This window comes from Haliotis rufescens, unplaced genomic scaffold (assembly GCF_023055435.1).
Source record: "Haliotis rufescens isolate VD_foot unplaced genomic scaffold, xgHalRufe1.0.p SCAF_4, whole genome shotgun sequence".
Lineage (NCBI taxonomy): Eukaryota > Metazoa > Mollusca > Gastropoda > Lepetellida > Haliotidae > Haliotis > Haliotis rufescens.
In genome coordinates, this window is record NW_025964112.1 from 31,808,445 (window position 1) to 31,836,410 (window position 27,966).

At 42.3% G+C, this 27,966-nt stretch overlaps 1 protein-coding gene across 8 annotated transcripts in view; it reads right to left on the reverse strand.

Annotated features, from left to right (window-relative positions):
* LOC124149528 overlaps positions 1–27,966 on the reverse strand; it is a 193,009-nt gene that overhangs the window by 25,806 nt on the left and 139,237 nt on the right. For all 8 annotated transcript variants that reach the window (XM_046521180.2, XM_046521178.2, XM_046521181.2 and 5 more), the window contains one exon: positions 3,496–3,641. In XM_046521180.2, the coding sequence (XP_046377136.2) occupies positions 3,496–3,641 (146 nt within the window). The remainder of the gene's footprint in view (positions 1–3,495; positions 3,642–27,966) is intronic.

Below are 27,966 nucleotides of genomic sequence, written 5' to 3' on the forward strand. Positions count from 1 at the left end.
AGATTGCAACTTCTCTATCAAGTCAATGATACGTGTGCTTGATAACATATGTTCACATGAAACAGATGGATGAACAGAACTTGTAAAAACTAACATAAAAAGTATAAATTGAATAAAAATGTTTGCCTTCCACAGGTTGTAATCAGTGAGTGACAGGGCAGCCCAACAACTGGGCCACTATCAGCTGGCAAGGGTCATGCAGGTACCAGCTGACCCCAATACATCAAACCTGACACATACACCACTCTATCATACAAACACTTTAACACCCATATCATTTCTCATAGACAGAATGCTAGACTAACATTTAGTCTATAAAATCTTATAGTACACAATACCCTTCTTCACTCTTAAAATAAAAAAATAATTTTCCCAAGGCTGATAGAGCTAGCTAGACTTGCTTTTGTATACGTTTCTAGATTGTGTTTTGTTTTCATAGAATAAATATATTCCACAGTCATGGTGCAGGACTAACAGAATGCTTACAAACTCTGAAAATATATCTTTTTGACAAACAACTCCATCAGCTGCCTAGAAATCCTGCCTTTGGCAGAGGTGACACTCCCTGTTGCCATGTTCCTTCTCCCAGTGAACTAGCCTTACTTGACACACAACTTAGACAGCCACCATCCCCACTGTCCTGCTGCTATTCAGATTTCCGGCAAATCTATAGTTTTTATCGTTTCTTGAATAGAGAGTCCCTTTGAGATGAAATAATCAAATTTTGACAGACATTCTGGCGGTGGATTATCGACAAGCTAGGGAAATCATTCATTTGGACTAGTGATATTATCATGGCAGTGGAGTAATGACAATTGTAGATGGCTGATAACCATGTCCATGTTAGACTGGGGACAACCCTAGAGACACCCTAATTAGAGATACTCGCCATGCACAGCACACAGAAAACACTCAAACACATATCTGATATCACCCATAGAAACTGGTAAAAAGCTGATTGAAAATGACTAGGATCATAATGCTAGATTATGGTTGGTTGGTTGATTTGTTGTTTAACACCGCACTCAGCAATATTCCAGCTATATGACGGTGGTCTGTAAATAATCAAGTCTGGACCAGACAATCCAGTGATTAATATCATGAGCATCGATCCACGCAATTGGGATCGATGACATGCATCAACCAAGTCAGCGAGTCTGATCACCTGATCCCGTTAGTCGCCTCTTAGGACAAGCATAGTCACCTTTTACAGCAAGCATGGGTTGCTGAAGACCTGTTCTACTCCGGAATCTTCAGGGGTTGCTAGATTATGACCTGTTCGTGCGATCACATGGATTCATCCCTCCTTGCAAGCTGCATCACTGAATAAGGTTTATGATATTGCAGAGATATCTAAAGCATCTAAAGCAGCTTTCATAATCCAAAATATCAGTTGATTCAGGAACTATTTGAATCCATTACTTATTATTATTTACCTCTGAGCTAAACTTATCTGTAGCAAAAAGGACAGTCAAAATCCATCTTTGACAGCATATGTGCCAATTATGCAATTTATTCTAAACTGTGAAAACAGGGCTGTTTTCTTTAATCATTGATAATAATATGTACTGCTATCCCCAGCACTACAACACATATACTGCTGTTCCCACCACTACAACACATATACTGCTGTCCTCACCACTACAACACATATACTGCTATCCTCACCACTACAACACATATACTGCTGTTCCCACCACTACAACACATATTCTGCTGTCCTCACCACTACAACACATATACTGCTGTTCCCACCACTACAACCCATATACTGCTGTTCCCACCACTACAACACACATACTGCTGTCCTCACCACTACAACACATATACTGCTGTCCTCACCACTACAACACATATACTGCTGTTCCCACCACTACAACACATATACTGCTGTCCTCACCACTACAACACATATACTGCTGTCCTCACCACTACAACACATATACTGCTGTCCTCACCACTACAACACATATACTGCTGTCCTCACCACTACAACACATATACTGCTGTCCTCACCACTACAACACATATACTGCTGTCCTCACCACTACAACACATATACTGCTGTCCTCACCACTACAACACATATACTGCTGTCCTCACCACTACAACACATATACTGCTGTTCCCACCACTACAACACATATACTGCTGTTCCCACCACTACAACACATATACTGCTGTTCCCACCACTACAACACATATACTGCTGTTCCCACCACTACAACACATATACTGCTGTTCCCACCACTACAACACATATACTGCTGTTCCCACCACCACAACACATATACTGCTGTTCCCACCACTACAACACATATACTGCTGTCCTCACCACTACAACACATATACTGCTATCCTCACCACTACAACACATATACTGCTGTTCCCACCACTACAACACATATACTGCTGTTCCCACCACTACAACACATATACTGCTGTCCTCACCACTACAACACATATACTGCTGTTCCCACCACTACAACACATATACTGCTGTTCCCACCACTACAACACATATACTGCTGTTCCCACCACTACAACACATATACTGCTGTTCCCACCACTACAACACATATACTGCTGTTCCCACCACTACAACACATATACTGCTGTTCCCACCACTACAACACATATACTGCTGTTCCCACCACTACAACACATATACTGCTATCCCCACCACTACAAGACATACAGTCGTGCCTTGTTTATACGGACTTCAGATATCTGGAAACCTTGGTTCCCGGACGATTTTCATTCAAAACGAAATAATTACTATATAAATTTACCCGTATATCCAGAAATTCAGTTTCCGGAACTGGACGGTCATTTTCATACACAAAACACTGAAATGAACACAAAATTGTCTCACTTATCCGGACAATACACTTCCGCTGGTGGTCATCCTTCCGCTGGTGGTAATCCTTTGATTCGTGAGAAGTCAATTAACCAAGTGACACTGAGTTACGTTTGAGACGAGCTTGTTTATTCTACATGTAATGCCCTTCGATAAATATGGCGTCTGTGGAGGTCAGAGGTCAAAGTTGTGTAAGTATGGCCTGTCAACCAGCGAAACGTAAGCGACAGGCAGTTACAGCACGCGAAAAAAGGGAAAAAAATGTCTGTTTAAAGAAAAACACCCTTCAGCAAGTTTAGAAACCATCAGTAAGCATTATGGCACTGAATTTGGACATACCATAGGAAAATCGACAATTGGTGACATTTTTTAAAAGACAAGCAGAAGTGGCTAAATCTCCTGGAAAATGGATGTATCTGTTTGCTCTGTCATCTGTCATGAGTTGCATAATTGAAGGGAAGTAACTCTTCCAGTAAGAAGCTGGTTTCAGTTATACAGAAATTTGTTTATACGGACGAATTGTGAAATGACGCAAGTGTCCGTATAAACGAGGCACGACTGTATACTGTTGTGCCTGGCCCCTGTACGAGCCAGCCAGCTACTGCTGTCCCCTGCACTACAACACATATACTTACTTTTTGAACTCCTCCTGCAGAGCTTGAAGCCTGGAGCGGCAGGAGTCACTCTCCAACCTCATCTCCAGGAGCCGCTGCTCAGCATCCACTCTCAGCATCCTCTCCCTCTCCAGCTCCTTCATCAGTCCCTCCCGCGACTCCCCGCGCTGAAAACATACAAAAGCATGGTTAATTCAGCCTTCATCAACCCCTCACCTGCTGAACACAGAGAGGGTTAATACAGCCTTCATCAACGCCTCACCTGCAGAACACAGAGAGGGTTAATACAACCTTCGTCAACCCCTCACCTTCAGAACACAGAGAGGGCTGATACAGCATTATTCAGCCCCTGCTGAACACAGAGAGGGTTAATACAACCTTCATCAACCCCTCACCTGCAGAACACAGAGAGGGTTAATACAACCTTCATCAACCCCTTCACCTGCAGAACACAGAGAGGGTTAATACAGCCTTCATCAACCCCTCACCTGCAGAACACAGAGAGGGTTAATACAGCCTTCATCAACCCCCCCACCTGCTGAACACAGAGAAAGTTAATACAGCCTTCATCAACCCCTCACCTGCAGAACACAGAGAGGGTTAATTCAGCCTTCATCAACCCCCCACCTGCTGAACACAGAGAAAGTTAATACAGCCTTCATCAACCCCTCACCTGCCGAACACAGAGAGGGTTAATACAGCCTTCATCAACCCCTCACCTGCAGAAATCGCCAGTGACTGAAGGGATGGTGTAAATCCTGCCAGGGTCCATGCAGGAAGCAAAGGTACTGTAAGTCCCCATGGTCCCTGGTGTGGTGATCTCCCTTTAGTTACTGACGATCTCTAGCCCATTTTTATATTGTTTTGTTCCTTAATACTTAATTCTTTTAAATGTTCCGCAACTAGTTTTAAAATCTTATCTGTGATATTCTAGTTCTCATACTGTCCTTCGATGACAGATTTTTATAAAGTTTAAATATATGTATATTTCATGTCTAATTTCTCGTCACGATATGGCTGAAATATTGCCGATGTGACGTAAAGCATTACCTCACTCACTCACCTGCAGAACACAGAGAGGGTTCATTCAGCCTTCATCAACCCCTCACCTGCAGAACACAGAGAGGGCTCATACAGCATTATTCAGCCCATGCTGAACACAGAGAGGGTTAATACAGCCTTTCATCAACCTCTGCTGAACACAGAGAGGGTTAATACAGCCTTCATCAACCTCTGTTGAACACAGAGAGGGTTAATACAGCCTTCATCAACCTCTGTTGAACACAGAGAGGGTGTCAAAGGCTGAGATTCTACTTCTCATCCAAAATCATACTTCCAACTTTTTCTGTTTGTAAAGTGTAATAACCAGTGCCCTGAGTGTAAAATGCAGAAAGATAAGTGATGTCATGGTACCCGATGATGTCACAATGGTCTGCAACACATTGATACAATTCACTATAGCAATATCTCCTAGGAGATATCACTTAATCTCACCAAATCTCTCCTGTGGAAGCCAATTTGGATGATAAATAGATGGTTAGTACAGATCTCCAGTTTCTCAATGAATATTCAATGGATCCACTTGTGAAATAAGTCATTACGGTTTTAAAGATGAAAAAGCCATTGTCCACACACCAGTGTATCGCATGACTAGTTATATATTTTGTAACAAAGAACTTATTAATGTTTGGCAACACGGAACTACAAGAGACTGCTGCTATAGTAGCTTTGTGTGGGGATCAATAGCCAGACGGCCAATGCTCCCACGCCAGGGACAATACACCACATCAATATCACGTCATTACTGTCATCAAGGTGAATACAGAAATGCAAACAACACCAACATGTATTCATGGACAATCAGACAATCCATGTACATATCTTGGAGATCACTCAAATACCATGTACTAACATGTACACAACTGACACTAAATGCTTTTATACAAAATAATAATCAAGCTCTTTTGCCTACCGTATATCACCGTCTATAAAGCAATCCCACATATAAGGCAACCCCACTGTAAAAGCCTTCAAAATTGATGCTAATTTATAAACCCGCCTATAAAGCGATTCGGAATGGAGCACATCACCAGCGCATACACAATCCCTCCATTTGCAATAAAAACATATTTGTCTTCCGAAGGCTAAAATACATTGTATCGTCCGAAAACTTTATGTGGACATATAATCTGACCATGGGTTGGTGTAAATAACGGTGAGATGTGCCATCTTTCGATCACTTCACACACAATTTTGACGAAATAAATGTAAATAAATATTGAATGAAATTTGGAATAAAATTAATAAAATAGATTACAAACATAAGTCCAGATAACCAATAAAAACTTTTTATAACCAGAGAGTATAATTACATGATTAGTTTACGAACTTCAGGATGGATTTGTTGACATGGTATTTCTGATGTTTCATGCTCACAGTAATGTCTTTAAGTTGGGGAAAAAAACATCAAAACTCTTCAATCCTGTGTATAAGATGACCCCCCCTTGAAAGCCCCCTAATTGTAGGTACGACAAACTCGCCTTATACACAGCGACATATGGTACATAACTTTAAGTTTCTCCTGAATATAACTGACAAATGCAATCTATCATCACAAATACACACATTCTTAATTGCATCATATTATAGATACTCATCAGCTATGACATAGCATTTGTACAATCACCTAACTCACTGGAGTAATTTTATAAATCGTCAAACACATTGGAGCTTATGTACAAGTCAACGAACACATTAGAGAAACTGTACAAGTCATCAAACATATTCTCCATTAGGTGCTTCTGTTTTCATGTCATATGATGCCTGCCCCACCCTGCCAGCCAGAGACAGCAAGTAGCACCTCATCAACTACAGTCTTCAACTACTGGAACACCCACCATCATCTCAGGGTCATACCAATCCATTACTTGCTTTTTAACAACTGCTGGCTCAAAGTTTCTATGTATCAGTTCAATCCCAAGTGTGGCTGGCACAGTGGGACTGGCAGAGAAACAGTCAGAACGTGCTGGACTCAGGACGATGGGAGGCACAGATTTGCTTGCCGTTTGTCTGACAAGATATTGAGGAATGGCCATGATCAATAGATAGGCACTTAGACAGATTGAATAGCACCATCAGACTTGAAACATCACCTCTCTTCTCTCAAAGACCTCTGCATCAAAGATACACTTTCTAACAATATCTGCAACATCACAGCATCAGAGGCCGAACACTCAGCTTAACATTCAACAGGCAGTCTTTGGATGTAAAAGTCTTCAAACGAACATGAGTCCACTTGTCATAACCTCTCTTAGTTTCAGGAAGCTGCCCACCAAACCTAATATGGTCCGTCCAAGCACTGGCGATTAGGGATGTTGAGACGTTCTCTCCAGCCACATGCAGCACCTTGACATACAATAAACTGATTTCGACAGGAACAAGACAAACTGTGAACAACACTTACTATTACCCCCAACTTTGACTCCAACATAGTTCTAAGTTCAAAACATGAAAAAACAACAACATATTTTCTCAGAAAATCCACTTATCAACATCAAACTTTGCACTGCACCTCTACTATTAATACATAATCTGTACTCCTAATTGGAAAAAATCCATGAAGTAGTTTTCAAGTTATAGGTCGCACAAATGTTGAAGTAAAGAAATATTCTATGGTCAAAACTTGCAAAAAATCAGCTATTTTTCTTTCTTTTTTAATGAAATATTAGAGCAACCTATAACTAGAAAACTACTTCATTGATTCTTTTAGGAATTTAGGGAGCAGTTTCCATACTAATAGAAGATGTGCAGTGCAAAGTTTAATATTGATATGTATTTTTTTCAGAAAATCCACTTTGCACTGCACCTCTCCTATTGGTATAGAAACGGTACAACCAATTGGAAAAGAATACATGTAGTAGTTTTCAAGTCACACGAATGTCCACATAGAAAACTTAGTGAAGTCTCACAAATGCTGAAGTTAAAATATTCTAAATAAAAAAATGATAAAAAAAGCTGTACTTTTTCATACAATCCAAATATTGAAACCAAACTTTGCACTGAAACTGTCACGTAGCTATAAAATGTGTTCAACAAGTTTGAAAAGAATCTATGTACCGGTAGTAGTTTTCAAGTTTTCAAAATGTCCTCGGCAGGACAGACAGACAGATGGACAGAATACCTTGGTGTAACTATGTACTCCTGCCCTTTTAGGTCGGGGGTATAATTATCTTCCTTAGTAAGCAACCCTGTTCAGTAACACTGCTTCTCAATATGAAATAGAAGACTTCACAAAGTTTCTTTGTGGACACTTGTTAAGCCATTTCCCAATCTGTCAGTCGTGTTGGGTCACAAAGAAATATATGGGACACTGTAAGTATAATATGGAATATGGGTGTTCCTAAGAGATAAAGCAAACAATTGACATCATTCTTCCAGACAAGGACACTGCCCATTTCTTGGATGCAGTGTGTGTGATGGGCATTTGTTGTGCTGGACACCTGTGTCTACTGTCTGTGATGCTACAACATGAATGTGTCTGTACGGTGCTGGACAGATTACATTAACCTGTGTCTACTGTCCGTGATGCTACAACATGAATGTGTCTGTCCGGTACTGGACAGATTACATTAACCTGTGTCTACTGTCTGTGATGCTACAACATGAATGTGTCTGTACGGTGCTGGACAGATTACATTAACCTGTGTCTACTGTCCGTGATGCTACAACATGAATGTGTCTGTCCGGTACTGGACAGATTACATTAACCTGTGTCTACTGTCCGTGATGCTACAACATGAATGTGTCTGTACGGTGCTGGACAGATTACATTAACCTGTGTCTACTGTCTGTGATGCTACAACATGAATGTGTCTGTACGGTGCTGGACAGATTACATTAACCTGTGTCTACTGTCTGTGATGCTACAACATGAATGTGTCTGTACGGTACTGGACAGATTACATTAACCTGTGTCTACTGTCCGTGATGCTACAACATGAATGTGTCTGTACGGTGCTGGACAGATTACATTAACCTGTGTCTACTGTCTGTGATGCTACAACATGAATGTGTCTGTACGGTGCTGGACAGATTACATTACCTGTGTCTACTGTCTGTGATGCTACAACATGAATGTGTCTGTACGGTGCTGGACAGATTACATTAACCTGTGTCTACTGTCCGTGATGCTACAACATGAATGTGTCTGTCCGGTACTGGACAGATTACATTAACCTGTGTCTCCTGTCCGTGATGCTACAAAATGAATGTGTCTGTCCGGTACTGGACAGATTACATTAACCTGTGTCTACTGTATTTTAGTCACATCAATGAAGAATATAGCCATAACATATTTAATTCCAAAGTTCACTCAATCAAAACAACCATTCATTGCTTTACTTTGTCTGATTCAGTAAATGTGAACAATGGCATGCTCCATCAAATGTTTTCTTGGTGAGAATAACATCAATTTTGTGCTTTTTCTTTTTGTTTTTCAAACAAACTATACTGCCATTGTTTGAACAGTTGACATGTAATAAAATTCAAACAACATTTTATTTCTCTCTATAGCAATCTACACTTGTCTTTTTTGGTCAGCAGTGTTAATTTTGTGCCTGTACAACCTCAAGTACCACCATGACCAGCACTGCTTCACACAACATGCACAACCTCAAGTACCACCATGACCAGCACTGCTTCACACAACATGCACAACCTCAAGTACCACCATGACCAGCACTGCTTCACACAACATGCACAACCTCAAGTACCACCACGACCAGCACTGCTTTACACAACTCGCACAACCTCAAGTACCACCATGACCAGCACTGCTTCACACAACTCGCACAACCTCAAGTACCACCTCGACCAGCACTGCTTCACACAACATGCACAACCTCAAGTACCACCACGACCAGCACTGCTTCACACAACTCGCACAACCTCAAGTACCACCATGACCAGCACTGCTTCACACAACTCGCACAACCTCAAGTACCACCATGACCAGCACTGCTTCACACAACTCGCACAACCTCAAGTACCACCTCGACCAGCACTGCTTCACACAACTCGCACAACCTCAAGTACCACCACGACCAGCACTGCTTCACACAACATGCAAATCCCACATGCACTGAGGCTTCTCTGCTGATAGAGTTTCCTCTATTACAGACAATTACATGCAAACAGTCCGTTATCATGGTCCAAACAGTATCCAATAGCCTGTGATTTATGCCAATAGGGCATCACCGATCAGGAGAAGAGATCGATATACCCATTAAGACAGGAAGTGTTTAGCAGAAGCCATGACAATAATAGCAGCTCCAACTGCAGCTACAGATTTACAATCTTGCTCCAACATCATAAATATGAGATCAATTAACAAGGCAGTGACTATACATTACTGGCTTAAGAAGACTTAAGACTTCTGACAAGCCCACAATTTGCTGATACATATATGACTGATTGGTCCGTCTTGTTACATACCTTGTCAATCAGTGTCATCTACACATCATATCCAGTGTTGGAAGCCTACATTATTTACACTTCACACACGCTGGTGCAGTACCAATTGAGGGGCGCATGGTTCTTAACTCGGATGTGATGCTTACACTGAAGCTAGGACCATTTCAAGTCACATTACACAATAAGTGTGTTAACTGATAATTGTTTTCAAATAGTCAAAGTATAATCATACAACATAAATCAAGATTTACAGACACAATATACTTCAGAAACTGTTTGTAACACTTCATAACATTGACTGAACTGAAGTGGCTTTCAGCTGAAACATCCCACACAATGGTACTGTTGAGGCTCTGTTCACCATCAATCTCTCCCTCAAATCTTGATCATGATTAAGTATTCAAATTTGGCACAGCCTTGATACTGTCATGATTTTTCAGGAGGGCTTGTGCTAATTCCCCATTTGACAACATAATTAAAATAACCCTACTGGCTGTTTGCTTGCTGGCAGTGCTGTACCAGACCTCATTCAACTCATTCAGATGAATCTTTTCCAATCAATACAATTTTCAGATTTTGGGGAGCTCATTCGGACAAGCAATCGGAGTTACTCTTCTGGTGTTTACTGTTTCCAGCCTCACTAAATACTGTGGCACAATGTATCAAATTAGTAAAGCAGGGACTAAGCGCCTGATGAAAATTATGGGTTGGCTATCACCTTGGGGGAGAGGCAACAGTTCATCAGAGTGTCAGTCATAATCGTTCTCTTCGCATACTTCAACTGGAGACACTTTGTAATAATAGACGCAACACTTGAAGTCTTTCAACGCACCAATCAAGATTTATGTTTTAAATTACATCAGAGAGAATCATAGCTTTGGTGATCTACTTAAGCCATCAACTTCTTTGATGTGACTGAAGACATCATTGGTCCAGTGCCTGGGATGTTCCCAGAGGAGCTGCGACCTTGATTCTCCACCTCCAGGACAACTTGCTGTTGAATAACACTAACACCCTAAGCCTTTCCACCTTTTTGTATTGCTTTTTATCACACGGAGAGTTTGACCTGAATGAGGAAATGAATACTTCCACCCTTCTTTCAAGACATCAATGAGCTGAAAGCAAATTCCTAAATTTCCAAATCATTTTGAGCCTTTAAAAATCTGATGAAAGCCATTGTCCACTTGAATTCCATTCTGTAACACTTGAATACTAAAAACTAGTTTATTATCAGATCATATCTTACTGGAGAGTCTGCACATCAACATTGTGACAAAAGTCAGCCATGTGGATTGCAACCCCTTTACTAAAACTGTATGACATCTCAACTAGAATGTGCATGTGTGAATGTAAAACCTGGTCAAATTCCAATTAAAAAATGTGATGTGATCAATCGTCTAAAATTGTGATGTTTATGGTGTTGAGATAGTGTTAATGGTGAAGAGCTGTAAGGACATATCTCACACACAAAGCTGCAATCTTCCCAGTAGCTACTGCTATATGGCAGTGTATTTTATTGTTTAACAGTGAATGTAGCTGTGTTGCATTGTTTCTGTTGGGATTCGGTAGACTCTAATTGCATTGTGTTTGGACAGTGATCAGTCATCAGGAAGTTACTATATTTAGATGCTAGTGTGGTGTGTAAACTTCTCATCCAGTATATGGTGATATCATGTTACCAACATTTCTGTAAAGTTCTATGTGGTGAGGGCACAGTATGGAAAAGTTTCCAGTAGCTTGTTAGGTTGTATCTAAGGGGACAATAGTGTGTTTACGTATCTCTCACACATTTTCATTGCTTCGGAAATAGCTTTCATGTTGAGGATCGCCCATCATCACTGTATCCTTGCCTAGCCTATTATGGAAGCTTGGCCACTGTCGCTGCTGGGTGAATATATATTATTATCACTGACTTTTGCTATTACCACTGTATTTCTTGTATTTGATACTGACCACTGCCATACTGTCATTGAATATTGTGCTACCGCTATATTGTGTACTATCTTAATTGCTGGGCAATAATTTGTGTTGATTTGCTGAATTAATTTTGTAATACATTTGTTGATTGTATACACTTGTCGGTTTCAAACTAAATTCTTTTATGTATAGATTTCAGGGTTAACATATTGTTTCAATTTGGGAATCAACATGCAACACTTACTTACCAAGTGAAAACACAACCAACCATGCAAGTACTTGAATGTCAGCAAAAGGTGGTCTAGCACATCTGTGGGGAGGGGAGCCAAGGTTGGGCAGAGATCTCCACAATCAGCACATTCCTATTAAATGTTGCTGCTTTCATCAAAGGATTTCTTGATAATCTCAGAAGGGAGAACCTGATTGTTTCAGTAATGTATTTTTCTCTGTAAATAAGATAAGTGCTCCCCTGATGGGAGGTGTTTCTGTAGTCAGTGAGGAGGATATATCTTGGGGCAATATCAGTTCTGGGAACAGTTCAAGGAATGTTCGGGTTCTCGCTTGGTCTACAACTCATTGATTTCCGAGGCAGAGGAAACAAACAAGCCTGAGCAAGTGTGTAACATATATCTCACTTGATGGCTTTGACAGGATGGCTCATCAGCTAGCCAGGAAATTGAAGGCTGTTACCAAAATTACTTCAGTTAACTTTTAATGAAAATATATGGGTTATAGATTTTGTCAAGATTAATCCAACTAGTCACTTCTACCCAACAGTCTGATCACTATCAGAGCATTTAATCTATGTAGAATTGATTCAAATATTGGAAATCATTGAACATTTCAACCTGTTGGATCTCAACTTTCTCACAGACAAAGAAGTGACCTAGGCTACCCCAGGGTTAGTGCAGGTTTCAGCAAACAATAGTGCATATTTACCTATGCAGTGTTCCCTAGCTATTGTGAACTTCAATACAGCGCAAACCTTGATTAAAGCGTGCGGTAACACATGGTGCCAAAAATGTATGTCCATATTTAATAAAAGTTTTGCACTGAGACAATGTTTTTTCCCCATCGCAAAAAACATACCAGCTGCTCACTGCAAGTATGCAACACCGGAAATACCAATCAACAAATCAACTGCAGTCCGCAGTTTCATCCTAGCATTATACTATCTTGTAATAAAAACCTGTACATTGTATATCTGGACTTATGTTTGTAACACATTTTATTAATTTTATTCAAAAATTCATTCAATATTGTTTACACTAATTTCGGCGAAATTGTGAGTGAAGTGATCGGTAGATCGCACAACTCATCGTTATTTAAAGCAACCTCGGTCAGATTACTGCTACTGAGGCCTTGAAACGAACTTTAGTTGACAGAGAATAGATACATCATAAATGACATACTTTGATTTGTTAAAAGTCAAAATTTGTTGTAATTTGACTGTTATGTCATGGCGACTGATTTACGACACCCATTGTCTGAAGAACTTTTAATTGCAAAGGCTCATTACCCTAGAGCCATGATATCTATATGCCTTGTAACACTTAATTGCTGTTATTTATAAGATGCTAATCCTATTTGTTAATCCCCATTTTTGTGTACATCGACCGTCTGCCATCCTGAACGAGATGTGCAAGTATGTCATTGATGAATTACTATTTATATTTATATTTATTACTTACTAAATCTCAGGTGACCTTGGCTATATAAACCTTGGTCCAGAGAGATTGAGACGAAGGAAAAAAAAAAGGTCTTACCCTTAGCCTAGCTAGGGTTAGGCTGGGAACCACAACCACTACAGTCCGTTTGACTCCAAATGAGAACGATGAATTGCAAAATAACTCGAAATCCAGAAAAGTGTATGAAACATCAATACGGTACTTAACCATGAATACCCTGTACCCAACAAAATCTGAAATATTGTTTATGTGCTGACCTGGCACATAGTGTTTTTTGTATGTATATATTTGTATGTATATATCTACATGTATAAAGTAAAACTGTATATACCGCAAGCCATCGTCTCCAAGTTGTCACTTCCTACTGAGAACCATACGTCGGCCCCTTGCATATACGAGTGTGCAAATTATTCATTAATCAACGTCAGACCACACGCGTTGTTAATTTGTATGTCAACAAAGTTATATGATCGAGCATGTCAGCCTCGAAAGTGTCTGGTCAAATTGTTCCATATGTGAAAAAAAATAATATTGTTTCAGGTAGGCAGAGCAAGCATGTACAGTTGTGTTGTTCATCTACTCCCTACAACTCCACCTTGGCTAAACCGCTGATTGTCTATAACGTTCATCCATTATTTGGCCTCCCCATGGAAGGGTTGTAGCGAAAGATCACTTCATGTCATTAGACATTTCTCAATACAAACAAAGCGTATAAGTTCTTTAACTCTTTCAACACCGCAGGCCGGTAAACCGGCAAAAATGTCATGAGTCCCTAGACACTGCAGGCTGATAAACCGGCCACCCCATAACCATGCCAAAATAGTACCTAATTTTATGAACCTACCTGTCACATTATTCATTAAATCTATCACTTTTTGCAAAATGTCTAAAAATATGTAATTCAAAACTTTTTATCACAATTTCAAACCTCAAAGGATGTAGGCCAAGATCTATATACAATTTGATTTAATACGTGTGACTTCATCATAGATTGCTGTAGACTGTCACTGTCGACATGGATCGAGTTGATACAACCATAGTTTGGATGTGCATTTCTTTGTTTTGTTCACAAGGATGGGTCAAAGTGAGGATATTCGTGAACAATCATGCAGTCAAACTCTCTGAAGTTTCTCTATGTATACTAAAACGCTGAGTTCAAGATTAAAGGGTCTAAGTGATCAGAAAGTACGTTCCTGTACGTATTCATGCTTGGGAATTCCCAGGGTTTTCCCCAGGAATTTGGAAGTAGTCCGTCAGGGTTTATGTCATTTCAAGAACACGGTTTCATGATACACTTATGAACATCAATTTTGCTGTCAGGTGACCGAACTCTTGTCCAATTGAAAAGCTGTATAACGTGTAAACTTCAAAGTAAAAAATTATTTGTATTTATCCTATTTTATTAATACATTTAAAATATTTTAACCATTTCCGCAATGTTATTGAAAAACAATTTCTGGAACCCAAGCATCGACAGCGGGTCCATATCAAGCATGTCAAAGAGCAAAATAAAGATGTTTCAAGCAAACCTTTAAGTAAATTATATAAATGTAACAAATAACAATTTTAAAAATATTTCTACTTGATTTTTAGACTCGGACACGATATATGCATGAGAAATCTTTGTCACAGGTCGTAACCTTGCACGATACATCCACAAAGTTCCATATTATTAATAAAGGTCGCGATTTAATGCTTAAAACGTTAAGAATAACACGATTTCTTCTATATCTGAAATATTTCATATACAAGGAAGGAATCCATTTCTGTAATTTGATTGGCTGCCTTAGGTCACATACTTGAATTTGACCAATCACGATCCTTGTAGCAGATATCGAGAAGAAAGCCTCATTAGAAACCATTTTCTACACCACACCTACAAAAATACTCCAGGGGAGCTTTCTAATGTTACCAAAGATCGACCGAATCGTCACACATGTTATCCATATATAATTTTATTTCCCTGTATTTATGTTACTGAGCGGAAAACCACTGGTATAGGGCAATGAGTGATGACAGATAATATTTAAAATTCTTTTAAAAATAAATTTTCGATTATGTAAACAATGAAAATAAAAAAGAAATAGGTAAGTGGATATAAAGAAATCCTAAATTGCCCCAAATCATCAAATTTTCACTTCCTTATATAGTGCTTATTCTGGACATTATGAATGTGTTAGCTTACATTTCATATTTAAAATAAACTTAATTAGGTTGTAAATGCATTATATAAATAATGTGATAAACATAACTTTCATATTTATAAACAGTAGGATTGGACCTTTCAAATGGTGTATGTTATGTATTAGCAAAGAAGTTAAACAAGCAGACAATTTCCTTGATAAATGTTGGCTTCATCTATCACTCAAGAGTCTCTGGGAACTTGGTCTCACAGCAGTAAAGGCTCCTGGTTGACTGGTTTGAAGGAGTTAAAACAGACATTTTAATCAATGAAACCTTCAGTTTTTATACCTCATTTAGTGCAGTATATCAAATGCTTTTGATAATCACTGTTTCCATTATTTTATATAATGATACAATATTTCCCAAATAGGAGCTAAGGAACTCCTATATTACCCGATCCACCTCTGCAACAATTAAGCTCTCTAAACCTGCTTTTCCTTACTCTTCAGTAGCTGCAATACTCAAACCAATAATCATCATTAACTGGATCACTTAGGATCAGCAAGAAATTCCAAGTCACCATGCATCAAAAGCTCTCAGAGTGAATTATTGTGAGATAGTTATGTACAACTGGTGCAAATATGATTGACTGACCAGAACTACGCTGTGATGTCTGCGAGTCAGGGAACAAGCCGGGATGTCTCACATCTCATCAAGTCTTGTCTCCACACTTCACAAAGACAACATTTGTCATTAGTCCTCATAATAAGAAACAAATTTTCCACAACTGAATTTGACTAACTCCTCGAAAGGAAATGAAACTTCCTCCATGGAAGCACGCCAGTGACATGCATAGCAAGTAGGCATTGATTTGGGTATGTGACAACTTAATTTACACGACACGGAATGGGCGAGTGAAGATCGGGCCTAATTGTCATGATGATAGAGAAGTCATCATGGTGATGAACATGAAATGAGCATTAGAAATGTTCATGTTCATCTCTGCTGCACTTGTCACCCTGGAGCTGCCGACAGTCACATGTTGCAACTCCCTGGACACTGACAACCAGCGACAAGAAGCAGCCTCATCCAGCAAAACTGAAGACACTGACAACCAGCGGCAAGAAGCAGCCTCATCCAGCAAAACTGAAGACACTGACAACCAGCGGCAAGAAGCAGCCTCATCCAGCAAAACTGAAGACACTGACATGATGTTCTCATGGACAGACATGTTTTATGCTCTTGATGTTTCATTTGAACAGCCCTGACAAATCCATCAGTTTACTCACAAGGCAACATGTAATGACTGAATAGGATAGCTAAGTAACAGCTATCTGACATGACACAATTGCATTGAAAAAAATCATGCAGTGTAAACTAATGACATAGTACAGTTACCAGTGTGTCATGTGACATCTCCCATTGCAATCACATAAAATTCTTCGTTAAAAAGTTTAATTCTTGTGAAAACAGCTGTAATTTCCTGTCCAGATGGCGTCTCATTCAGTAATCAGTCTTTCCACCAAGTCCCTCCACCTCTCACCCCTTAATAGAAAGTCCAACAACAACAAAAGTCCCCTGCCTTGGTCTCACTGACACAGGCTACCCCTCGGGGGGCCTCCTATTTAGATGGTTGAACATGCCTGTTAGTTTAACATGTCTAATTCTGCCACCATGTCAAAGAGAGCCAATCCAAACATTTTCCCAAAGATTTTAGACCTTCCAAATGTGCCCCCAGAGTAATTTAATTGAACTTGTCTGAATTATAGCTTTTAAAAGATTAAAATCGATTGCTAAGATAACAGAATTAAGTCACAATTTCTCCCTAGATGATGACAATCTCTTATAATGGCTGCCTTCTTTCTTGATTCTGTGCACAGTGTAGATTCTACACCCGAGTTACATTGGCCACCACGTATGGACAACACAACCAATTGTTCAACGATAGATTGGCAAACTTTAAATACTGGGTATTTCATAATAACAACTTGATTAATTTTATAAACTTGATTTATTTATTTCACAAAGATGGACAAATGACAGAAAGATAAAATAGCAGCTGTGACCTTCATGTATGACAATTGAAACATGCTATTCTGGAAACTGCCTGTAGCCAGCCATGTCATAATGTCAAGCCAAAATAGTGACAATTAATATCAGTTCATTAATCATGTCAATGATTCCATTGTTGGGGAATCATCTTGTCAGTAGCCTGGAGTTATAATGTTTATTCAGTTAGGACTACTTACTTGTGAGCAGGTACTGTTTGATGGCTGGTGCCGTGACAGGCCAGGGGCAGTACCACTATATGACAGACCAGGGACACATCTGGTGCGTATTTACTCACCACCGGCATCACAGGTCTTGTCATTCATCAGACATGTCTGGTTTGAATATACAGAGAGGAAATCAGGGGGAGAGTGAGGGATGGGGTGGAGTGGGCTTGCCGGAGAATTAAGGCAGCACTGTCTCACACCACGTGGTGGTACACACAATGTCATGCAAACTGACACCTGCCGGTATCCACATTGATTCTTCAGTTAAATGCAGAACTACCACTTTATACAAGTCCTTTATTCATATAACTGTATCTCACAATACAAAAACATTCTGAGATCAATCTGTGCATGTTGGCTTGGACACTCGCCCTGTGCAGACGTGTCCTTCCAAGCTCGCTACCCACGCTCAACTATGAGAGACATCGCTCTGTCGCTACCGAGGGAGCTAGTTGCCATCCTGGAGCCCTTGCTGGCTTTCAGGGTTGGGGACTACTCCCTCAGGACTTCCTACAAGTCCAACTCCTCCACCCTCTCCATCTCCTTTGACTTAGGTCAAAGGAAAAGGCCTCTGGTCAAAGCTCCGGCCAAGACCAAGCCTAAGGAGAAAACCACCCCGGCCCCTATCCCTGCTGCACCACTGCACCTGCTGCACCACGTACAGAAGGCCAGGCCGCCCAAAGTGAAGAAGGCTCCACCAGTCGCCGCCATGGAGATCCAGGAGAGCCAACCCACCACCCCTCCGCCCCCAACAGCAGCATTGGAACTTGCTCCCCTCGAATCCAGAGGGGAGGAGCCCTTTCGCACGCCTGTAGGGACAGGACACGGAAGGAAGAAGAGAAAGAGGGAAAGTATCTTCTCCCCTGACTCTCCCCCCCTTCCATCACCACCTACAAGCAAGACCACGGAAACACAGACCGCCGTAACACCAGGCCCCTCCCTCAACACCAGCCAAGTCCAAACCGACCCGGTTCCAGAAACCAGTTGTTGAGGAAGACATCCGTGTCGACCTTGCCCAGAAGGCCAGCCTCATCCTGGAGCAGCACAAGGTCCACCCTAACCCCTGCTGCCAGCATGAGAGTGGCAAGGTATACCCCAGCAACCGCCCACGCCTACCCATGGTCCTGTTGCAAAACTGGGGAGAAGTGAGATTTGAACATGAAATCCACAGCTACCAGGATCTCTCGGATTTCCTGGTCGACTGCGATCTTCAAGTCAGCCCCCTCTTCATCACCAACGCCACCGCCCGCCACACCACCGCACTGTTCCAGGAGAGCTTGACCTAGCCAGGATGCTCCTGGCTGGGGAGAAACAGTAAGCTCCAGCTTCCACCACCACACCAGCTCGCCAGCCAACGCCGTGCCTTCCCAAGCCTGACCCCCTCCCCCCCAACCCAAGCCCAACTTTTTCCATATTATTATTATTCTCTTATCACCCCCTCCCTCCCAGCCAAAACCCACCCCCCTAGATTATCATTTTAGGTTTACCTAATTTACATTTTTTGGGGTCACACTTCTTTATTTATTCATTACGCTTTTTTTCCCCAATAGTATAAGTGCTTCCCCGTTGTCGAGATACGTTAAAGTGTAATTTATTACACGCGGAAAGCGCACGTTAAATCTCTGAATGAATGAATGAATCTGTGCATCACTTTATTTATCTGCCATAGAAAGATGGAGAATCAGATACATTACACTGACAATACTGACCTGTGCTGAAAACCCTTTTCGGGGTGGTGTACTATCTCTAGCTTTAGAGCGTCCCACACGATAGCCTCCAATAAAATAGCTTTAGAGTGTCCCACACGATAGCCTCCCATAAATTAGCTTTAGAGTGTCCCACGCGATTGCCTCCCATAAAATAGCTTTAGAGTGTCCCACACGATAGCCTCCCATAAAATATCTTTAGAGTGTCCCACGTGATAACCTCCCATAAAATAGCTTTAGAGTGTCCCACACTATAGCCTCCCATAAAATATCTTTAGAGCGTCCCACACGATAGCCTCCCATAAAATAGCTTTAGAGTGTCCCTCACGATAGCCTCCCATAAAATAGCTTTAGAGTGTCCCACACTATAGCCTCCCATAAAATATCTTTAGAGTGTCCCACGTGATAGCCTCCCATAAAATAGCTTTAGAGTGTCCCACACGATAGCCTCCCATAAATTAGCTTTAGAGTGTCCCACGCGATTGCCTCCCATAAAATAGCTTTAGAGTGTCCCACACGATAGCCTCCCATAAAATATCTTTAGAGTGTCCCATGTGATAGCCTCCCATAAAATAGCTTTAGAGCGTCCCACACGATAGCCTCCCATAAAATATCTTTAGAGTGTCCCACACGATAGCCTCCCATAAAATAGCTTTAGAGTGTCCCACACGATAGCCTCCCATAAAATATCTTTAGAGTGTCCCACACGATAGCCTCCCATAAAATATCTTTAGAGTGTCCCACGTGATAGCATCCCATAAAATAGCTTTAGAGTGTCCCACACGATAGCCTCCCATAAAATATCTTTAGAGTGTCCCACGTGATAGCATCCCATAAAATATCTTTAGAATGTCCCACGTGATAGCCTCCCATAAAATAGCTTTAGAGTGTCCCGCGTGATAGCATCCCATAAAATAGCTTTAGAATGTCCCACACGATAGCATCCCATAAAATAGCTTTAGAGTGTCCCGCGTGATAGCCTCCCATAAAATAGCTTTAGAGTGTCCCTCGTGATAGCCTCCCATAAAATAGCTTTAGAGTGTCCCGCGTGATAGCCTCCCATAAAATAGCTTTAGAGTGTCCCACACGATAGCCTCCCATAAAATAGCTTTAGAGTGTCCCGCGTGATAGCCTCCCATAAAATAGCTTTAGAGTGTCCCACGCGATAGCATCCCATAAAATAGCTTTAGAGTGTCGCACGCAATAGCCTCCCATAAATTAGCTTTAGAGTGTCCCACACGATAGCCTCCAATAAAATAGCTTTAGAGTGTCCCACACGATAGCATACCATGAAATAGCTTTAGTGTGTCCAATAATGTGGTATCCTATGTAATAGCACTAGAACATCCTATACAACAGCCTAAGAGCATCCTATACAATAGCCTTAGAGCATCCTATACAATAGCCTTAGAGCATCCTATACAATAGCCTTAGAGCATCCTATACAATAACCTTAGAGCATCCTATACAATAGCACTAGAGCATCCTATACAATAACCTTAGAGCATTTTATACAATAGCCTTAGAGCATGATATACAATAGCCTTAGAGCATCCTAGACAATAGCACTAGAGCATCCTATACAATAGCCTTAGAGCATCCTATACAATAGCCAAAGAGTCCCTGGGTCCAGTCTGGAGTGCCCTAGTCTGGACAATGACATCTGCAGTAGTGACATACAATGTCCATCACTCAACCAAAATAACATCAACAACCACACAAGACTAATCCATTCCATCCACCCACAGAAACAACAGCCAGCTTCACACCACACAACATCAAAGCTCTCCTTAGACTGGTGGAAAACTTCAAGCAGACATGAATGCTCAGTAAATATTTCCCTTTGCTGTAGTGATGGGCAGCTGAGGTAGATATTACACCCAACAATCAGCCCACGAACTCAACCGAAGCAAAGTCACAGTGAAAAATATTGATATTACTTCTTCAAGGGAAAATTAATCTTTAGTAATAACTTTACATCATTTTTGACACAATGGGTAAATATTGTCAGAGGTTTTGATTGCAAACAAGCCCAGATAATTCCCTAACACATCCTTTGGGAATGAGATCAAAGAAATGAAAGATGTCAGGTAACTTAATTCACAGTCACCTGAACACTTTCCGCAAACACTTTCATGCTTGTCAGATGAAAATGTGTCAGTGTCAACCTCTTCTCTCCATTGCTATGATAATAGTCAGGTTTGTAATACACATGGTCACAATAACAGTATCTGAATTAGTTTATATTGCCTAATTGGAAAGGATCAGGGGTAATTATTTGAAAATCTTCAAAATCAATGGCAAAGTGGAAATACCAATCTATCAACCAACCTGGGTAAATGCCATACATGTATATATCGAATCCACTTTTACTCCAGATGTCACTGTGTTGTTTCAAATCTGTTGTTTGAAACAGAAACAGTGGAGAGGGTGAAGCAGGACTGAGCCAGGTGGATGCAGCACACTTCATGGGGGCCTGGCTTCCAGCAGATCAAGTTAGGTTCATTGTACGGTCTACTACATAACTTGCATCACATTTCATTTCTGATGAAACTAGACCTCTAGCTAAGTCCTCGATTAGACAAAACTTGTGAATATCAAGAGTGAGATCAAAAATGGTCACTCAAGTATATAATATTGATGGTATAACAAACTATTGTTTGAGGAAACACGAATGTGTGTGTGTGGAGCATGCCATTGGTCACACTAAGTTTCAGATGCATTGAGATCTCAAGGCACATACTGAGTGAGTCTTTGTGCTGCTTGCCACAGTATTCAAACACGCAGCAGCATGCTGTAAAAAGTCATAAAATAGTTATTGCCTTAATTCAACAAAACTGATATTTGTAGCAAACCAATGGTTCCCATATCGTCAGGGGAAACTAAGACTGAATATCTGCACCACTAAGCTAAACAGCATGAAGAGATTACATTCTGATGGGCAACCTAGTTATCTCCCTTTCAACATATGCTTTGCTTTGAAGGCTCATGTATGACCAAGGTGAGGTGAGGCAAGGTTAAATAGGGTTTAACGTCTCGTACTAGATTATTGCACTTATATAGCGACGTGCATGCACTTGTGTGTGGCTGCTTGTAATAGTCCGGACTAATGCCAATTTATAGTGCTGGCCCACTGAGATAACATGCTGCAGTATAACATGAATACCCCATCCAGACACAGTATACTAACTCAGAGCCGCCCAGTCCTTGTTTTAGCCCCTTAATCCTGAGCGCCAGGTAGGGTAACAACAAGTACCATCTTTAAACGTCTTTCGGAATGACATGTCCGGGGATCGAACCCCGAACCTTCCGCTCTCCAGGCCGATGCTCTACCACTAGACCATGGAGACAGCCTTCATGTATGAACAAGATTCTATTATCAGTAAATATATTTTATATTCAATAAATATATCAATACATTGTTTAATCTTAAGGCTTATTCAGACTGACAGAACAACAATGATTCAAAGAAATAAAAAATAGAAACATGTTCATTTACTTTTGTCAAATAATATCATGAAGATAGAAAATAGGTCTGTCATCCTAGGCTGGGCATCTGTGGAAACACAAGCCTCCATCAGTGTTCCTTTATTAAGAGACCCGCACATCCTTGAATCTAACTAGCTCCCCTCCCTCAACCCTCATCCCCACACAAACACTGAGTTCCCTAGGGGGGACCAAATTAGCTGAAATAGGTCCAAAGTGGGATGCAGATGAAGCAGATAAACAAAGCCTGATGAAGTGAGGGACTGACCAGCGGTCAGCTGAGGGCAACACCACCACAGCCAATAGCCCATATAATGCCCATTATCAGCTGTACTTTCTGATAGCAGGCGGCACACACAGACTCTTCTCCCTGGGAGGAGTCTGGTGCCACCTCATGTCAATCACTGAGATTAACTATTGACAAAATATTATTAAACTAACCTTTATCTTCATGACTTCTACAATTCGCTGAAACAGCCCAGTGAGCAGAGGATAGTGTGGAGGACGGAGGTCGGGAGGGAGGGAAGGTGATGATGAATGAAGTGCATTAGGAGAGTTAAGGTAGAGCGGGACAATTAAAGCTTGGGGTAAAACATTATGTTGAAGGGTTTATTATATACTAGTCAATGTCTTAAAGAAATACTTAACTATTTCATACAATCTACACATCAACCATATGTCTTATAGAATAAGAAAAATGTCCATATCCCCAGTTGAATGATATGTTATCAACAGTAATTAAAACTTCAAACCATTTAAGTTCTTATCTATTTTGAAAAGGACCATAAATTCTAAATTCTAAAATTCTAAATTCTAAAAGAACTATAAGAAGGAAACACCAGGTCTGAATACTGCAATCACTTTCATCCAGGCCCAGTAACTCATGAACCATAATTAGGGCAACAGGAATTTTCAAACATTGACGATAATTCTAGAGACACAGATTGGGCAGATAATTGGTGATCTTCAAATCTTGGCCACCAGTCTCCACTCCGTGCTTATCATCAACTCTCACCCGCCAGTCTCCACTCCGTGCTTATCATCAACTCTCACCCTCCAGTCTCCACTCAGTGCCCATCATCAACTCTCACCCGCCAGTCTCCACTCCGTGCTTATCATCAACTCTCACCCGCCAGTCTCCACTCCGTGCTCATCATCAACTCTCACCCGCCAGTCTCCACTCCATGCTCATCATCAACTCTCACCCGCCAGTCTCCACTCCGTGCTCATCATCAACTCTCACCCGCCAGTCTCCACTCCATGCTTATCATCAACTCTCACCCATCATCAACTCTCACCCGCCAGTCTCCACTCCATGCTTATCATCAACTCTCACCCTCCAGTCTCCACTCCGTGCTCATCATCAACTCTCACCCGCCAGTCTCCACTCCATGCTTATCATCAACTCTCACCCTCCAGTCTCCACTCCATGCTTATCATCAACTCTCACCCTCCAGTCTCCACTCCATGCTTATCATCAACTCTCACCCGCCAGTCTCCACTCCATGCTTATCATCAACTCTCACCCTCCAGTCTCCACTCCATGCTTATCATCAACTCTCACCCTCCAGTCTCCACTCCATGCTTATCATCAACTCTCACCCTCCAGCCTCCACTCCATGCTTATCATCAACTCTCACCCTCCAGTCTCCACTCCATGCTTATCATCAACTCTCACCCTCCAGTCTCCACTCCATGCTTATCATCAACTCTCACCCTCCAGTCTCCACTCCGTGCTTATCATCAACTCTCACCCTCCAGTCTCCACTCCATGCTTATCATCAACTCTCACCCTCCAGTCTCCACTCCATGCTTATCATCAACTCTCACCCTCCAGTCTCCACTCCATGCTTATCATCAACTCTCACCCTCCAGTCTCCACTCCATGCTTATCATCAACTCTCACCCTCCAGTCTCCACTCCGTGCCCATCATCAACTCTCACCCTCCAGTCTCCACTCAGTGCCCATCATCAACTCTCACCCATCATCAACTCTCACCCGCCAGTCTCCACTCCGTACTCATCATCAACTCTCACCCTCCAGTCTCCACTCCATGCTTATCATCAACTCTCACCCTCCAGTCTCCACTCCGTGCTTATCATCAACTCTCACCCTCCAGTCTCCACTCCATGCTTATCATCAACTCTCACCCTCCAGTCTCCACTCCATGCTTATCATCAACTCTCACCCTCCAGTCTCCACTCCATGCTTATCATCAACTCTCACCCTCCAGTCTCCACTCCATGCTTATCATCAACTCTCACCCTCCAGTCTCCACTCCGTGCTTATCATCAACTCTCACCCATCATCAACTCTCACCCGCCAGTCTCCACTCCATGCTTATCATCAACTCTCACCCTCCAGTCTCCACTCCATGCTTATCATCAACTCTCACCCTCCAGTCTCCACTCCATGCTTATCATCAACTCTCACCCTCCAGTCTCCACTCCATGCTTATCATCAACTCTCACCCTCCAGTCTCCACTCCGTGCTTATCATCAACTCTCACCCTCCAGTCTCCACTCCATGCTTATCATCAACTCTCACCCTCCAGTCTCCACTCCATGCTTATCATCAACTCTCACCCTCCAGTCTCCACTCCATGCTTATCATCAACTCTCACCCTCCAGTCTCCACTCCATGCTTATCATCAACTCTCACCCTCCAGTCTCCACTCCGTGCTTATCATCAACTCTCACCCTCCAGTCTCCACTCCATGCTTATCATCAACTCTCACCCTCCAGTCTCCACTCCATGCTTATCATCAACTCTCACCCTCCAGTCTCCACTCCATGCTTATCATCAACTCTCACCCTCCAGTCTCCACTCCATGCTTATCATCAACTCTCACCCTCCAGTCTCCACTCCGTGCCCATCATCAACTCTCACCCTCCAGTCTCCACTCAGTGCCCATCATCAACTCTCACCCATCATCAACTCTCACCCGCCAGTCTCCACTCCGTACTCATCATCAACTCTCACCCTCCAGTCTCCACTCCATGCTTATCATCAACTCTCACCCTCCAGTCTCCACTCCGTGCTTATCATCAACTCTCACCCTCCAGTCTCCACTCCATGCTTATCATCAACTCTCACCCTCCAGTCTCCACTCCATGCTTATCATCAACTCTCACCCTCCAGTCTCCACTCCATGCTTATCATCAACTCTCACCCTCCAGTCTCCACTCCATGCTTATCATCAACTCTCACCCTCCAGTCTCAACTCCGTGCTTATCATCAACTCTCACCCTCCAGTCTCCACTCCATGCTTATCATCAACTCTCACCCTCCAGTCTCCACTCCATGCTTATCATCAACTCTCACCCTCCAGTCTCCACTCCATGCTTATCATCAACTCTCACCCTCCAGTCTCCACTCCATGCTTATCATCAACTCTCACCCTCCAGTCTCCACTCCATGCTTATCATCAACTCTCACCCTCCAGTCTCCACTCCGTGCTTATCATCAACTCTCACCCTCCAGTCTCCACTCCATGCTTATCATCAACTCTCACCCGCCAGTCTCCACTCCGTACTCATCATCAACTCTCACCCGCAAGTCTCCACTCACTGCTCATCATCAACTCTCACCCTCCAGTCTCCACTCAGTGCTCATCATCAACTCTCACCCTCCAGTCTCCACTCCGTGCTTATCATCAACTCTCACCCTCCAGTCTCCACTCCGTGCTCATCATCAACTCTCACCCATCATCAACTCTCACCCGCCAGTCTCCACTCCGTGCTCATCATCAACTCTCACCCTCCAGTCTCCACTCAGTGCTCATCATCAACTCTCACCCTCCAGTCTCCACTCCGTGCTTATCATCAACTCTTACCCGCCAGTCTCCACTCCATGCTTATCATCAACTCTCACCCTCCAGTCTCCACTCATTGCCCATCATCAACTCTCACCCTCCAGTCTCCACTCCATGCTTATCATCAACTCTCACCCTCCAGTCTCCACTCCATGCTTATCATCAACTCTCACCCGCCAGTCTCCACTCCGTACTCATCATCAACTCTCACCCGCAAGTCTTCACTCACTGCTCATCATCAACTCTCACCCGCCAGTCTCCACTCCATGCTTATCATCAACTCTCACCCGCAAGTCTCCACTCCATGCTTATCATCAACTCTCACCCTCCAGTCTCCACTCTGTGCTTATCATCAACTCTCACCCATCATCAACTCTCACCCTCCAGTCTCCACTCCGTGCTCATCATCAACTCTCACCCTCCAGTCTCCACTCAGTGCCCATCATCAACTCTCACCCGCCAGTCTCCACTCCGTGCTCATCATCAACTCTCTCCCACAAGTCTCCACTCAGTGCTCATCATCAACTCTCACCCTCCAGTCTCCACTCAGTGCCCATCATCAACTCTCACCCATTATCAACTCTCACCCTCCAGTCTCCACTCCGTGCTCATCATCAACTCTCACCCATCATCAACTCTCACCCGCCAGTCTCCACTCCGTGCTCATCATCAACTCTCACCCTCCAGTCTCCACTCAGTGCCCATCATCAACTCTCACCCTCCAGTCTCCACTCAGTGCCCATCATCAACTCTCACCCATCATCAACTCTCACCCTCCAGTCTCCACTCCGTGCTCATCATCAACTCTCACCCATCATCAACTCTCACCCGCAAGTCTCCACTCAGTGCTCATCATCAACTCTCACCCTCCAGTCTCCACTCAGTGCTCATCATCAACTCTCACCCATCATCAACTCTCACCCGCCAGTCTCCACTCCGTGCTCATCATCAACTCTCACCCTCCAGTCTCCACTCAGTGCCCATCATCAACTCTCACCCTCCAGTCTCC